Here is a 16,339-nt window from a genome sequence, read left to right as displayed (position 1 = left end):
GAGTATCTATATGTTTGTATGTATATATATACTGTGTACACACACACACACACACACACACAGAGAGAGAGAGAGAAAGAGAAATCAGAATCATATTGATCAGAATCAGCTTTCACAGAACAAACAGAATGACACAGACAAAACACAGATAATAAAAATATGATACGTTTCAGCATTCAAGATCATATATATATATATATATATATATATATATATATATATATATATATATATATATATACAGTGGTGGAGGTAACGAATTACAACTACTCACGTTACTGTAATTAAGTAGTTTATTCGGGTACTTGTACTTTTTTGAGTATATTTTTAAAGCTGTACTTTTACTTGTACTTAAAGTACAAATTAAGCAAAATAATCTACTTCATTACTTTTAAATCACAGTTCGTTACTGAGTACGCCCACAATTTGAATTGATATTCAAACTTTTGAAGGCACTTCAGCAGCCAATAAAGATATCCGATCGTAAAGGGACCAATAAAAGCGCTGATATCTGAACCTGGAATAGCGCCGCTGCAGCAGGTGTCAGGTGAAGAGCTGATCAGACAGTGACGGAGCTCAGCGTCATTTATGGACTCAGAGCTTGGAGAAACAAACTACATGGTAGTGTCATCATAAATATCTATATTTTGATACCGATACTGAAATATCTGACACGGTTCCATTACTCATTTTCCAACAGTATCTGAATATACACAGATACAATCTGCGTCTCTCTCTCCTCTCCGAGTGAGTTTGACGGTCATCCGTCTCCTGTCAATTACAGTCTGAATATCTGCGCGGGATTGCAGGTATTCCGCATAATTTTAATAATTCCCGCGCAAATGTGGCGAGCGCTTTTTGTAACATGAGAACGCTGTCATGTAATCGCAGAAAACTGGATGCGATATCTCAAAATAGGACTAACTTATACAAATGAACTGCTTGTGCGCAGACTGTGTGCAGTCGCGATCTCTCTGTGCTTTTAAAGTAGAAATTATTTCTCTGTGCTCCTGGATTAAACTTTGTCAAAAGTTATCAAACATTCAGAATAGATCCACACCTGACTGATGAATATCCTTCTAGAAATGTTATTGGTTTGTAAGTGGAATGCACCAGAAAGTCTTTAAACAAAGATGAAACTTTAATTTCTTTACCACGTACATTTGTGCTAGAAATGTGTTTGAATAGGATATTTGTCTGATTTGTAGGCTACATATTAATATCCTAGTCTGCCTAAACTGCATCACTTCATTGTACAGTCATTACAGGTCAAAGCCATCTGATGTTCCATTTATCTACAAAAATAGGCCTACATAGGGCCTACTGTATATGGCTCTTAAATCACTGCTTATCAAAATTCAGTGTTGTCATATTTTGAATACCTCAACTGAATTGAGGTCATTTGTTTAATAATTTTATTACTGACTGTGTAGGCCTACTTGTCTTTTTTTTTTTATTTTTTTTTGTCAATTCCGTTTGCAATCAAGCTTCCTTGTGCTGTAAGTTACCCTATTTTAAAGACACAAACACACAGAATAAGCAAATGTTTAAGATTGAGATTTTTGTAATGGTAATTGATCCAAAAATACTTGGACTTGGATTAAACCAATTTCAAATCTTGAAATAATGAGTGCCTTGAAAAAAATGGATGGACAATAATGCATTTTTCCGAACCACCAAACATGAGAGCATGTTCTAGTACATCTGCCAAAAAAAAATCAAGACTTTATAAAAGAGCATGATAGGACCCCTTTTACCACTCCTATCCAACCAAGGTACTGAAGTTAGAAATTCCTGTATCATGACCACTAATTCACATACTTTGACAATAAGATAAAAGTTGGTTTTGTTCAAAGTTGCTATTATCCACATAGGTCTTTGATATGAATATTTTTTGGTAATTAAATATCACTGTCTAAAAAGTAAACTAGTAATTAGTACTCTGAGTAATTTTTGAGAGGAGTACTTTGTACTTTTACTTAAGTACTTTTTTGACACCAGTACTTTTACTTGTAATTGAGTATTATTTTAGCAATGTAACAGGACTTGTACTTAAGTACAAATTTTTAGTACTCTTTCCACCACTGTATATATATATATATATATATATATTGAATACTGAAAGTCACACAATGTTTGTTATGACTCGATATGACTAAACACATAAAGACTCCAGATGTGACTTGATAAGATAGCAAGCATGTCAGCATTATTGCATTACATTTACAGTATATTACCATTAATCAAAGCATGTTACTAGATGTCCCATTTAAAACCGTGATGATAAACCGCTTTTTACTTTTTATCCATTAAAGTTTGCAAACTTACAGTCCTATTTAGATTAAACAGTTTAGAGCCTTTGCATACTAACAATAATTGATCATCTAGGACGATGTACGTCACTTACATACAAGCGGCGACATCATAATGTTTTAAAAACAAAATGTTTAAAAACGAAACAATATCAATTTCTGACCTTGCGTTCTTTGTTTTTACCAGACACAGACGACGCACGCTGACAGGCGTGTTGCGCTCCAGCCAATCACAGTTAACAACAAACCACAAACAGCCAATCAGCATCAAGCGACCTGCAGCTCTGACCCGGATGTGCAGTACATATCACAATGGCTTTGAATCAAAGGTTCCATTTAATGTTTTTAAAATATTCAGATGTTATTTGTGGCTAAGAGCCAACATGAAATAACAGTTATAGTTACAGTGATATAGTATAGTTAGTATGATATCGTATAGTTAGAGTGAGATACGATACCGATTATTATTTTGAGGGTCTCAAAATTGCTATGTCACATAAATATCAGCAGGTGGCGACTCTATCTATCTATCTATCTATCTATCTATCTATCTATCTATCTATCTATCTATCTATCATCTATCTATCTATCTGTCTGTCTGTCTGTCTGTCTGTCTGTCTGTCTGTCTGTCTGTGTTTTAGAACTTCATTAAAAAAAAAAAAATGCCACGAGTAATAATTTTTAAAACCTGCAGTGTCTCTGCTTAAATAATGATTTATACAAATGCATATTAATTTTGGTTAATGGAAAATATGTTTCATCTCCAAGTTATGAAACACTGAATATTCTTACTGCTTACTTTCTCTTATCTTATGCACAGAAGCAGGAAAACAGATAATAATGAGTAATAAAAATGTATCTTATCCAGTTCCAACAGCACAAAGATTTCAAAGAGTTCAAATATCTTTATTAAGAGCAAGTTGATAAATGTTAAAGCCAAAGCACTCCACGGTACATATTGAGTTTGTTCCACGTCTCATTTTTATAGATTTGAATGAGACTTACAACAAATGTTTATAAGGGATAGATTAATATATAAAATATGTAGTAAATACAGTAACATTGTCATTTTATCATATGCATTCAGTAGGATATGCTTTTATCAAAAGTGGCAATGCAGACAGTGGTTGTTAATGCCCCTCAGAATACAGAATTATAACCCATTACACCCTCCTGTAAAATACTAACCCTTCCAAATTCAGCAAGGCAGTGGATTCAGTCTGGTACAAATTAAAATGCTGATTTAATAATTCTATTGCAATTACATAGTTTCATGAAAGTGTAATATGAAAAAAAAAAAACACTTTGCATGTACCAAAAATGAAACTGAGATGCTAAAATAGCGTTAAGGTCATGTGTAGAAAGATACACCCATTTATTGGCAAAAAACAAAACAAAAGTTGAGTGTCTAGATGGAGAAGGTTTTATTGGTGGGGCGGGGACTCATGTTTCTCCTTCTCCATCTGAGGACTTCAGCCCTGCAAAAGCTAGTGGTTCACTCCAGTTTCAGCAGTTCCACGTCAAATATAAGAGTGGCATTGGGAGGAATGACACCAGGGTGTCCCGTGGCCCCATAAGCCATATCTGGAGTGCAGGTGATCTTCGCCCTCTGACCCAAACTCATCTGAAATTAGATGCAAACACAATAACGCAAGTGGAATCTGAGAGAAATATTCAAGAATACATGCAGCACAGCATCAGACTCAGTTACCTGTGCAACTCCTTCCTCCCAGCCCTTGATGACTTCCTGTCGGCCGATCTTGAATTTAAAGGGCTTGTTTCTGTCTCGTGACGAGTCAAACTTCTTTCCATTCTGCAGCATCCCTGCAATTAAATAATAATAATAATAAAAAGTTAAATACACAGTTATCATCATCATTACAACAAACAGCGCAACTCTGGATTACTTAATCAGATTCCAAACATAAGGTACTCACACTACAGTTACACTTTTATTAAGTGATTACTGATTACATATTATTCACACAATAGCAATTAATTATTCAGAATTTATTGATTCTCACTAATTCTCCTTTTTCCTCTTAAATTTTCCTTTATGAAGAAAACAGGGAGCCACCCAGTTGCTAGGGTGTTCTAGGAGGTTCCCTTAAAAGTTTACTGTTCATAGTGCAAAAATCTAACCCTAAATTTAAGGAGAAAATGAAACTGCACAAGCACAAGCTGCTAGCACATCTATATACATCTAAACAGACAAGCGGCGGATGAAGAAACTGCACACTTGTGGTTCCCAGGCTTACAGGAGAGTAATTGCAGCCCTGCACCAAGAATTGAACAGATACCATCAGCACAACATCCATCACTACAACATAGTGGACAAAACAACAGTGCCCTAAAACAGCAGCTGATCAAACAGACAGTCTACATCAACCTTCCATCATATCACCATCATACAAACAGACCCAATGATCCCAGCGTTTGTAATGACATCATAGTCATGAGAAAGACACACAGATGATCCACTTCATTATTACATACAGTATGTCACATTGTGAGTAAAATATGAAATACAACTAGATTTTTACATTTTCTCAAGCAGCTTTTGCACAGGCCCTGAGGCTAGGGTATTCTAGATGGTTGTTAAGGTGTTGCTAGGGTGTTCTGCATAATCCAGGTGTTGCTAGTGTATTCTACGTGTTTGTTAGAGTGTTCTGGATAGTTTGGGTGTTAGTGTCTTCTGTATGTTTTGGTGTGTTAATAGGGTGTTCTGGTGGTTGTTAGGATATTGCTGAAGTGTTCTAGATAGGTTTTAAGGTGTTCTGGGTGGTTGTTAGTGTCTTCTGTATAATATAGGGTGTTACTAGGGTGTTCTGGTGGTTGTTAGGATATTGCTAAAGTGTTCTAGGTAGGTTTTAGGGTGTTCTGGTGGTTGTTAGTGTCTTCTGTATGTTTTGGTGCATTGTTAGGGTGTTCTGGTGGTTGTTAGGAAATTGCTTAAGTGTTCTAGATAGGTTTTAGGGTGTTCTGGGTGGTTATTAGTGTCTTCTGTATAATATAGGGTTAGGACATTGCTAAATTGTTCTAGATAGGATATAACTTAATCTTTCTAGATATTATTTAATTCTTTATGTTTTGTTGTTATTCCCCTGAGTGGTTGCTACTCATTCAAGGCTGATTTTTTTTTACAGTGCTTTTAGGTGGTGCTAGCATGTTCTACGTGGTTTTTTACAATGTTTCTGGGTGGTTGCTACTCATTCAAAGTGGTTGTTAGGGTATGTTGCTAAGGTGTTTTCAGTAGGGTGTTCTGGCTTTTAGGGTATTCTGGATGTTTTGAGGGTGCTGCTAGGTTCTAGGTGGTTGTTAGGGTGTTGAGCATGGCATTCCAGATGTTTTAGGATGTTCTGTGTGGTTGCTAGGGTACTCTGGGTGGCCCCCAAATCTATGAAACTTTGGTCTCCAGATGTGTTTTTTTTTAAGTCGTTATAATTTTTTATTTTAAATTTTGTGCCCCATAACATATGTAATACATTTGTGACATATGTAATAATATAGAGATCAAAGCTAAATTAATTTCTGTGAATTTTTACAGCAAGTCTACTGGATTTCCTGACTAAAACAGCAGACCGCACTAGAAGATTCTTTGTTTGACTCCTTTAGGGAGTCTGCGGGGTGCCTACAATCAGACAGGCGTGGTCCAGTAACACACAGCTGACCCACCGGAGGCAGCGCTTCTGTGCTTATCTAAATCTCCTGTGGAATCTGAGCTCTTGTGATCCAAATGAACAAAAAGAATGAAATATGAAACATTGGCCTAATTCGCTGGATTATTCAGCCAGTTTAAGTAGGTCACCTTTTGCCTCCATCTTTATCACATGAAGGAAAATAGAAAGAGAGAGGAAGATATAATCAATAACACTCTGGTCTTCCATGATTACAGTAAACATATTTATATACTGTATAAAAATACGCCTTGAATCATATAGGGTGCCAAAAGTAAAATAAAGCATGTAAAACTTTTGTAAGATTTAGCAACAAAAGCTGTTCAGATTTGTCAGATGTACTTAAATACAAATGTAAAAATAAATAAATAAAAACAATGGCTCTATTTAATGTCTCATATTTTTCAAATAGGACTGTTAATCAAAATGTAAAATGTAACTACACTAAAATATTAATAGGATTAATTATATATGACGGTTAAAATTAATCAGCACAATTAGTTATATTTTATCTTTTACTGTGCTTTATTTGTAACCACCTTTTTATATTAAATTAATCACATCAAATTACCATTTTAAATTTACTTGATTCATTTTAACAAAAATATAACAATAAATTTAAATCTAAATTTAAAATTATTTACCCTAAAAAGTACAAGCTTCCCTGACCCTACAATTTATATTGTAAGATGAGATATTTTGTTACACAGAATTCAATATCACAAGCCCACATTTCACTATCAACACTAAGACTGTGGATAAACTGTGAGGACAACTGAGCCTAAGACACCATTAGAAGCATTTATTCCTTACAGTTTCATCCATGCTGAGGGAGATATAAAAGATCCCTCACACTGAGAGATGGTTCTCGTACAGTACAGTATTAACTTTCACTCCCCCCACCCCCCCAGGACTTACATGGAGCATAGACTTCCAGGAAGGACCATGCGCCAAGATATCTGCAGAGTGGGCTTCATTCCAAAACCAGACAGTATATTATAATAGCAACTTGTTCTATTACAAGGGGGAACTAAAGCTTATTTATGAATGAACTAAACTGACTAAATATACCCAGTGATGCTATAAACCTTTGTGGTTGTTAGGATGTTCTGGATGTTCTAACTGTGTGTTTCTAGGATATTCTGATGTTTTTAGGCTGCTCCATGAGGGTCACTAAGCCTGCAGTAAACCAAAACCAGGCTCAGTATAAGTTACAGAATACCTTGCAGCTTCATCTATCAGCTCTCCTGTGATCATGATTGTAATCAACGGTCATGTTGGGTGGGAGCTTTTCTTTGGCTGATGGTTCCTGAGCCTGTGCGTGAGAGGTTGGTGGGAAAGAGTGTGAACCAGTAAGGCAGGCAGCTATTTTTATCACGGCTTACAGTATCCGTCTACAAGAGCTGGCAGCCGGTTTCTCTCAGTCAGCGTCAAATGTAATCAGATGCACACACTACCTGAATGCAACTGCCTTTTATAGATTTGTTGGCACATTTCAACTCAAAAACATGTCAGCAGAAAACCGCGTGGCACGGCACACGCATGGTTCACGTATCATCAAACAAGAGTATTCTGGCAGAAATGTCAAGTGCAAAGAGAGAAAGCTAAAAATAGTGCTGTCATTTTGATTAAGCAAACTACTTTGCACTCCAATGCAAACAATTTATTAATTAAAATCAAATCTCAATTTTTATCCTTATAACTCCAAACTAAAAAGTAAAATAAACATAAAATAATTTATTCTTGTGATGCAAAGCTGAATTTTCAGCATCATTACTCCAGTCTTCAGTGTCACATGATCCTTCAGAAATTTTACCAATATGCTGATTTGCTGCTCAAGGAGCATTTCTGCTGCTTCTTCTTCTTCTTCTTATTATTATTATTATTAATATTTATACTTTTTTTCAGGATTCTTTGATGAAAGGGAAGTTCCAAAGAACAGCATGTATTTGAAATAGATTTTTTTTGCAACAATGTAAAATCTTTACTGGGACTTCTGCTGCTGAATACAACAAGTCTTACTAACCCCTAACATTTGAAACATTCTGTAAAAATGTCTGTTCAATAATTTCCATGCTAAACTTAATCTCATATTACAGCCTGCTGTGTGGTGACCTGCACAACTCATTCCCAGAACCTGAAACCCTGGCTGCATCCCAACTTTCAGACTATCCATACTATATACTATGCCAGAAAATGATTAGAGCATCATGAATCATTGTTAAGTTGAAAAGAGAATGCCAGATGTGCCCAGATGGTACAGTATACTATTTTCGGTGGGGTTTCAATGGCTGTTTTTTAACTAATACTATCAACTACAAGCCCCTGCACTATGAACGATAAGTGATTTACTGCAATTGAGACCAAAAAAAAATGTAATTTGTATTGTAAAAACATGAAAAGCTTGGACAACAAAACATCTCCAAAACATTTCTACATGGATAATAATAAGAAATGTTTCTTTAGCAGCAAATCAGCATATTAGAATTAGGGATGCACGATCATGATTTTTCATGGCCGATTCCGATACCGATTTTTTACAAGCAAACTGGCCGATTCTGATACCGATTTCCGATTTTTTTTTTTAAGCAACAAACAAGAAAGAAGGAAAGTATGCATAAACAAGATGTTTATTTGGTATTTAATAGGCAAAACTGGCTTTTTGCTATTGAAAACAATAACCGTAACCATCTGAAATAACAGCAGTGACTGCACAGTAAGTAGCCTACATTCAATACCAACATAGATGGTACAGACATCAGCATTTAGCTTTTGTTTTTGAATTGGGTTGAAACTACATAAACTGCATAGTTCTACAATCCAAACAACACAATCAACACACATTCAATAAGATGTTTCTTAATCAGCATTCAGTATTTGTTTTAGTTTTTAAATTTGGTTTTAAATAAAAAAAGGTCTTTACCTGTGAGACTAAATAAAAGTATGCTATATAAATAAATTATTCCAAAATGTTAAAATCAAATAATGTTGGTGCAAATAAAACAAAGATGCAAAGTGTTTCATTTGTCCAATTAAAAAAAAAATATATATATAGGGTAATGATTCACATCTATATTTTTTTTACTTGAGCCAATGAAAAATAAATAACTATTGTCTCAAGTTAAAAAAAATATAGATGTGATTCATTACCCTAAAATGTTTTAATTGGATGAATGAAACACTTTTTTTCAGTGTGCTGCAGCAGGTGATTTTAAAATCAAATTAAGTCGATGTAATTTTAAGGAAAAATAAAAATAATCATTCTATTCAGAACTGACATTTACTTCTGGCTTCTCAAACGTGTATGCAAGTTCTACTTTACAAAAAAAAAAAAAAACGCATTTTAGTCCTTTTCGTTTATCATCCAACACGTGAGAAGTTGAGCTGAACATCCCTTCACTGTCTGCGCTTGTGCCGGGTGCGGACAGGTACAGTACGCTCGCGTAGCTTCATTGAGCGCAGGAAAGGGGCTCTTATTTTGTGCAGTAGGCTGTTCACTTCCTGCTATCTGTGCCTCAGACATGTAGCTGTGCGCTTCCAGTGGAGTAATGATGCTGAAAATTCAGCTTTGTGTCATAGGAATAAATGACATTCTAAAATTTATTTAAATATATATGGATGAGAATCAATTCAGTCTGGTTGAGGCCAGCTGCAAACTTGAGCAGCTTGGACAACAAAATATATATAAAATACATCTCCAATTAATACATTATAAAAAACAAAAAAAAAAAAACAATTATCAATCAACTATTCCATCACAAAAAGGTTAAAAAAAAAAAACATAAAGAAACGAACCCATAAGAAGGAAACGTACCCATAACTGCACATGATGTCACTACTTTAAACCACTAAAAATGACACCTCAACATTCACCAAACCCGACACCTGGTGGGTTTCTCCACATTGCCATTACAGTGGCCTATTCCTTGAGCCACCATTAATCACATGGGTGTCTCTTCAGAGCATATTTATACATAGTGTAGTTGCCATTGTTATTAATAGAGCCGCCAGTCACAGGAGGTCTGATGGCTTCCTGTGCTCTGATAATAAACCCCAGGGGATCCAATGGGACTGGGCTAATTGATTTGTTCTGCCCAGCTGGGTCAGAGAAAGGTAGATGTGCGATGGGGTGGGGGTCTCGCTGCTAATTCAGGCATGAGCCTGTGATATAAATCCATCCTGTTTCGCTTGGCATGCAACCATGACTGCTGATAATATATACAACCTGAACATTATGTTACATTATTATATTACAAAGAGGAATGACAGGTTTCACTGCTTTCAAAGCAGCATCTATCATTTACAGTCTTTCCATTCATAATTCAGTCAAGTGAAAGATCAGTTTTCAATTACAAAATAATAAAATGGATTCAACCAGGTTCTAAAATCAACATTCGCCCAGTGCCAGTGTGGTTAAAAACTGGTTTTGGAAAGTAAGTAAAACCGAGTAACACAATTACCTAAACTACTGTTCAAAAGTTTGAGATCATTAAAAAAATAATACTTTTTTTTTTCAAGGATGCATTAAATAGATCAAAAGTCACAGTAAATATGAAAAAAGTTCAATATCAAACAAATGCTGTTTCTTTGAATATTCATCAAAGAATCCTGAGAAACATATAACTGTTTCCACAAATAAATATATATATATATTTATATTAATATATATATATTAAGCAGCACAACTTTTTTCATCTGTAATAATAGGAAATGTTTCTTGCAGCAAATCAGCATATAAGAATGATTTCTGAAGGATTAATGGAGTAATGGAGTAAGAAAATTCAGCATCATTCATTTGAATAAATTCGATATTAAAATATATTCAAACGATTTTAAATTGTAAAAACATTTCACATTATTACTGTTTTTACTGTATTTTTGATCAAATAAATGCAGTCTTGATGAGTGTACAGTAAGAGACTTCTAAAAAAAAACAGCATAAATGAAATGTGGAATACCACTAATCATAAAAACTGATACTACAGAAGTAGAAAATGCATTTATTCTGATTTTCACGAAAATAAGCATTTATGGTCTCTCACTTTATTGTGTTGTATTAGGATACATGTGACAGTCTTGGAGCTTTTCTTTCAGTTGATCATTTGGATTTCTTTGATTAATTCTCTGATATGAGCTAAACAAAAATATGGCCTACAAAACTCTTTCTGTTGTTTATGGCATCTAACCCCAGCAAAGCATGTATTCTGAGCCCAATTTCCCATTTTTTGCTCATTTTTAATCTGGACACTGCAGACAGATTTTACATTCAGAATCTTCAGACAGTGATCATAGCTAAATGACCTAGTATGTTCACAAATTTCCTTCCTGTTCCACAATCCAAACATTTGCTCTATTGATTTTTTTTTTTTTTTTTTTTGCCTGTATTGACGTCTGCAGTGTGTCTGACCCTGTTACCTGCTCTGAGTGCTAATGACTCTAGCACAGTTCTGCCTCAAGCTGTTTTCCTCTCTCCTGATACAGATACAGATACCTCTGATAATACTGACAAGACAGGAAAATGTCTTGTCAGAACATTGTTACATTTATTATGTTTTCAGCTTTTTTGTCTGTATTAAAAATATTCTTGTTTAAAGACAACAAAACTGAATATAATGCTAAAAAACACTTTAAAAATAATTGAATCAGAATATTCAGAAATAGCAATCTTGTCCTTTATAAAAATATAATACACTACTGACAAGTTTGGGGCCAGTAAGATTTAAAAAGAATTTATTTAATTAATTTCTTTTTTTTTTAAATTCAGCAATGATACATTAAATTGATCAAAAGTGACAGTAAAAAAAAACAAAACAAAAAATTTCAAACACAAATAAATGAATTAAATTAAAAATTCCAAATTATCAAAAAATTCTAGGTGACTATGAATTAAAGGAATTATTTCACATTCTGCACAATTTCTAGGTGACTAATCTTGTTGATATTGATCATGTGACTCCTACAGACAATCAGACGATCTTGCTTCTATTGAAGCACCTGGAGCTCTTTAGAACGTCACCCATCATGCTGAAGAACATCATCACCAGGCTTGAAAGACTTTCTGAATTTAATGTCAATTAATCAAATTGGATCTATTTTTTGTGCTGATAATATAATTAGTAATGAAAAAATGTTTAGTAAATTATAAAAGAATACAAGCAATTGCTCTAGTGCTCTCAGACTTTTGGACTCCACCATATTTTTTTGGTAACTATGAAAATAATGAGTGGAAAAGACATTCATTTTCTGGTCTAGGTGGCAACATCCTGTATGTCAAGCACAATATAAAGGTCTAAAGTTCAAGCATTAGTAATTATAAGGGCTTATTATGTAGTTGAGGACCAAGCAATTCAACACAGAGAAAGAAATGCAACATTTATCAAGTTCTACCTGCGTTTTCAAAAAGAAGCACTGGGATATTGAAAGGAAAGAAAACATTCAACAAGGGGAGACAGAATGTTGTTATCGACATCCCGTTTCCTGTCTGTCTGAGCTGGTAGTCTGCAGGGCGCACCAGTCGCCTGAGCGAAGCGTCCAACAAACAACATATGAGAACCATTAGAGCAGATTGTTTACCTATGTAATGCACAACGCATGTCTGTCCTTTCTTCGGAAAGGTTCTCCCTGTAAGGAAATAGGAGAAGAAAACAGTTAGTGCAAAGATGATTCATAGCATGTGAACCTTATATTGTAATATCCACTGGCATCATCACAGTCTGGTGATGAAGGAGGCTTTTTCAACTTGTAGTTCAGCATTGACCATCCACTGAACGTCTGATGTGTATTGCACATAAATGGCATGAACTGACTGAATCTAACTGGCTGGCTGACACGGTCTTTATCAGGTAGTGTAGCATAGAAAACAAATTCCATCTTCAGGTTTTTGCACTAAGTTAACAACACTGTAATGCACTGAAGATGGTTTTATTGGTAGCTTGCCACCCTAATTTAATCCACAAACCCCCAAAGGGATCAATTAAATCCATGAAGAAGCTTCTACAGTCATGAGACCTGGGTTTGGTCTTAGACTTCATATGCAGTCCTGATCTGGAGAAAGCGTGTGTGTGTGTGTGTGTGTGTGTTGGAGGTGGTCCCTGGTTAATGTGTGGGAGCTGGACAGGAATGTGAGCCACATGACAGCAGGCCGGTGGGGGTCAGATAGGATGTCAGTGGAGAGCGGCCCACAGACGCAAGAGACCCGAGCAGAGTGAGAAAAGTGAAAGCGTCATTACATGTCATTCATTCCTGACACTGGTGACCCCAGTAGTTCTTGAGTTTGATGACTTGTGCCAAGAATTCTACGTCTGAAAGGTGTCAAAATCATATGAGATCATGGTCACTCTAGCACTTATTCACAGCTTCTAATGATCATGTCATAATAATGCTCATTATTACGAATCACTAAACCCTTCCTGGTCATTACTTACAAAAGGAATAATTAGACTCTCAGCCCCAAATTCAGATCTCATGTCAAAAAATAAATAAATAAATAAAAATGGCCAAATGAAACAACCTGGGGTAAAAAGTCTATGAATGAAAATTAAACTTATGATCTACCTTTGATGTTTTTACAAAATAATAATAAATTATAAAATAAATGATATACAGCATCACATGAATATTAGCCTCATATATATATATATATATATATATATATAATATATATATATATATATATATATATATATATATATATCAAAAATATTTTTTAAAGAAATAAATGGACCAAATTAAATTGATATGAATTACCGTTTCCACAAAAATATTAAACATCACAACTGTTTTCAACATATTTTGTTTGTTTGTTTTTCTGAAGGATCATGTGACTGAAGCCTGAAGTGATGGCTGTTGAAAATCACAGGAATAAAAGACATTTTAAAATATATTAAAACAGAAAATAGCTATTTTAAACTGAAATAATATTCACAATATTTCAATAATATTTCACAATAGTACTGATTTACCGCATTTTGATCAAATTATTGCAGCCTTCAAAAGCATAAAAAAACTTACTGACCCCAACTATATGTAGCCTATTGGACATATGTCTCCAAATGCTATTATTCTCTAAATCAGTTTGGCCAATCAGATTTGAGGACTAGTAGAAAACATACTACTAGAACTAGACATAGGCTACTACATCCATGTAAAAATAATGCCAAATTGCGTCAATGAAAGTGTCATCCTGTCCAAACTGTCAGTTTGGTATCACCAGCAAACAGGCAATGCAACAAATGGCACACATAACAGCGTCTCACTGCTGTGCCATTAGACAGATCAGGTCTCAGAAACCCAGTGACTCTGCCAACTGTGCCAAATTACCCTGCAAAGCCCCCCTCAAATTAACATCAAAGCTCGTGTCTAGCCAGCGCGAGAGTGCTCCCATCTGAGACATACATGATCAACAACATCAACCTGCATTTCAGAAGCAAAATCACACTACAGCACGTTGTAGAGGAAATCTGACAGCTGCAGCGAGGAATCATAATGAGAAGAGAGTTAGCACACATGGCACATATCCGCTGGGCACAAACACATGACTGGACAGCGAGCGGGAAACATCCTCATAGCCATTTCGTTAGAAATCTTAGTTTTCAAAGCTTTACGCAAATTATATGCAGTGCAAATTCTATACTGCAAAGAGATTATGTAATTAGAGCCTAAGAATGTTCCCGCTTTTGCCGCAACAATTTAACAACATTCGAATCCGCCAGAATGTTTAGAACGTTCGTGAATTTGAAATTCGAACTTATTAGATGATAGAGTCTTACCGTCTCCTGGAGATATTGTTTCAACCTCAACACCCATTCTGTTAGCGCGTGTAGATCCTACAGTAGTGAGACCGTGAGAGAGAGAGACAGACTGTGAGACAGCAGCGCTGCTGCACTCCGCCCACTGTCACATCAAATCTAACTGTACGCGCCCTACAGTGGTCAAGCCGTGGTGAACTATTAGACAAGATTACTCTCCGATTTTTTTTTTTTTTTTAATGAGGTTCTGGCACGCTGCAGTTCCCAGATAGCATTTAGTAATCGGCCCGAGCTCGGCTGGCCCTCGGCTTAGACTCGGTATCTGAACATGTTGTGTAAAATCTATTGAACAGCACTTGTTGTACATATATATACAGGGCTCGACATTAAGCTTTGACTTGTGCTTGTCCGTCAGACAAGTAAATCAGTCATTCACTTGTCCGAGTAAAAAAGTTACTTTTTTTTTTTTTTTTTTTTTTTTGGTGCAAATGTAATTTATTCTGAAACAATAGTCTCATCAGTGCTCTATCAGGTTTTACTTTAATCAGCATATTTGTGATATTTGCCTTAAATTGATTGCTGTTACACTTTTTAACTTTATGAAGGACAATATTTTCCTAACCTGATTAAATGTACATGTCACCATTTACATCAAATTCTTAAATTTGATCAATACATTAAGTTAGAATAACAAGACACTATATGGTTGTTACTATTTAAATGAAATCAGTATCAACAAACTCCATCTTTCCACTGCAGAAGAAACACAGAAGCTGCATCGAAAGTGCCATTTAGATGTGTTTACTCAGACTGTTTAATGAAGAGGTTACATAAATTAATTTACTCAAAATTGCAAATGCATAAATAATGTTATTAGATTAATGTTTTACTTTTTTTTTGACATACAAATATGAAATGTTGGAAAAATGCAATGACACTTTTAAATATGAAATTAAACTACCAGTAGGTGGTGGCAAGTCACTGACTTAATGAATGAATCATTGATTCAACCGATTCCTTCAAACGGCTGATTCATTAAATAAATGAAGCAAGTGACTGTCTTTATGAATGGCTCACTGAATCATTGACTCGTTCAAAACTGCTGATTCATTCAGTAAAGAAAGACTGTTGCGTGTTCCTTGGAGATGCGAGACTGTTCTGCTGTGGCTTTGCTTAAAACTATTTTCGTTTAATTTTCGATTAATTTGCAGAAATGTTAACAAATAAAACTCGATTGTATTTCTAGTATTAAAACATGCAAACAAAACGCTTTTTTAATTAATTGGTTTGTTTACTGTACATGCAAATAATTAGCCTATAAATCCTTTGCTTTACTAGTTAAATCATGGCTCCAACAAACACCAATTAATTTGACCGAAATATAATAAAACATATACTTACATATGGTTGTAATGGAACATTTTAGATCAGGTAATGTGTCAACGCCGAGACCGCGCGATGACGTAACTATTAAATCTTGACGTAAAAAAGTCTGAATCTTTAAAACTGGCCTTTTAAAACGAACTGTTCGAAAGAATCGATTCGCCGATATGAATCACCCTGTGTCCGAAATCGCCCCCAAACTAAGGCGACGCATTGCTGG

At 35.1% G+C, this 16,339-nt stretch overlaps 1 protein-coding gene across 1 annotated transcript; it reads right to left on the bottom strand.

Annotated features, from left to right (window-relative positions):
- Positions 1 to 3,197: 3,197 nt before the first annotated feature.
- On the bottom strand, positions 3,198 to 14,983 carry LOC109069414 (peptidyl-prolyl cis-trans isomerase FKBP1B). Its single transcript, XM_042778233.1, has 4 exons — positions 14,758 to 14,983; positions 12,563 to 12,610; positions 4,024 to 4,136; positions 3,198 to 3,936 (listed from the first exon to the last, which is right to left on the bottom strand). Exons 1-4 carry the CDS (start codon positions 14,792 to 14,794, stop codon positions 3,808 to 3,810), a joined length of 327 nt encoding a protein of 108 aa, XP_042634167.1. The 5' UTR covers positions 14,795 to 14,983; the 3' UTR covers positions 3,198 to 3,807.
- Positions 14,984 to 16,339: the final 1,356 nt, after the last annotated feature.

This window comes from Cyprinus carpio, chromosome A20 (assembly GCF_018340385.1).
Source record: "Cyprinus carpio isolate SPL01 chromosome A20, ASM1834038v1, whole genome shotgun sequence".
NCBI lineage: Eukaryota > Metazoa > Chordata > Actinopteri > Cypriniformes > Cyprinidae > Cyprinus > Cyprinus carpio.
Note: the sequence above shows the minus strand (reverse complement) of the source record. Positions and strands in the feature narration are given on the sequence as shown.

Excerpts from the sequence above, each read along its gene's own strand:
- LOC109069414 (XM_042778233.1), bottom strand. The coding sequence starts at position 14,794 with ATGGGTGTTGAGGTTGAAACAATATCTCCAGGAGACG. Across the intron at positions 12,611-14,757 it reads AACAATATCTCCAGGAGACG|GGAGAACCTTTCCGAAGAAA; the intron begins GTAAGACTCTAT and ends ATTTCCTTACAG. Across the intron at positions 4,137-12,562 it reads ATGCGTTGTGCATTACATAG|GGATGCTGCAGAATGGAAAG; the intron begins GTAAACAATCTG and ends ATTTAATTGCAG.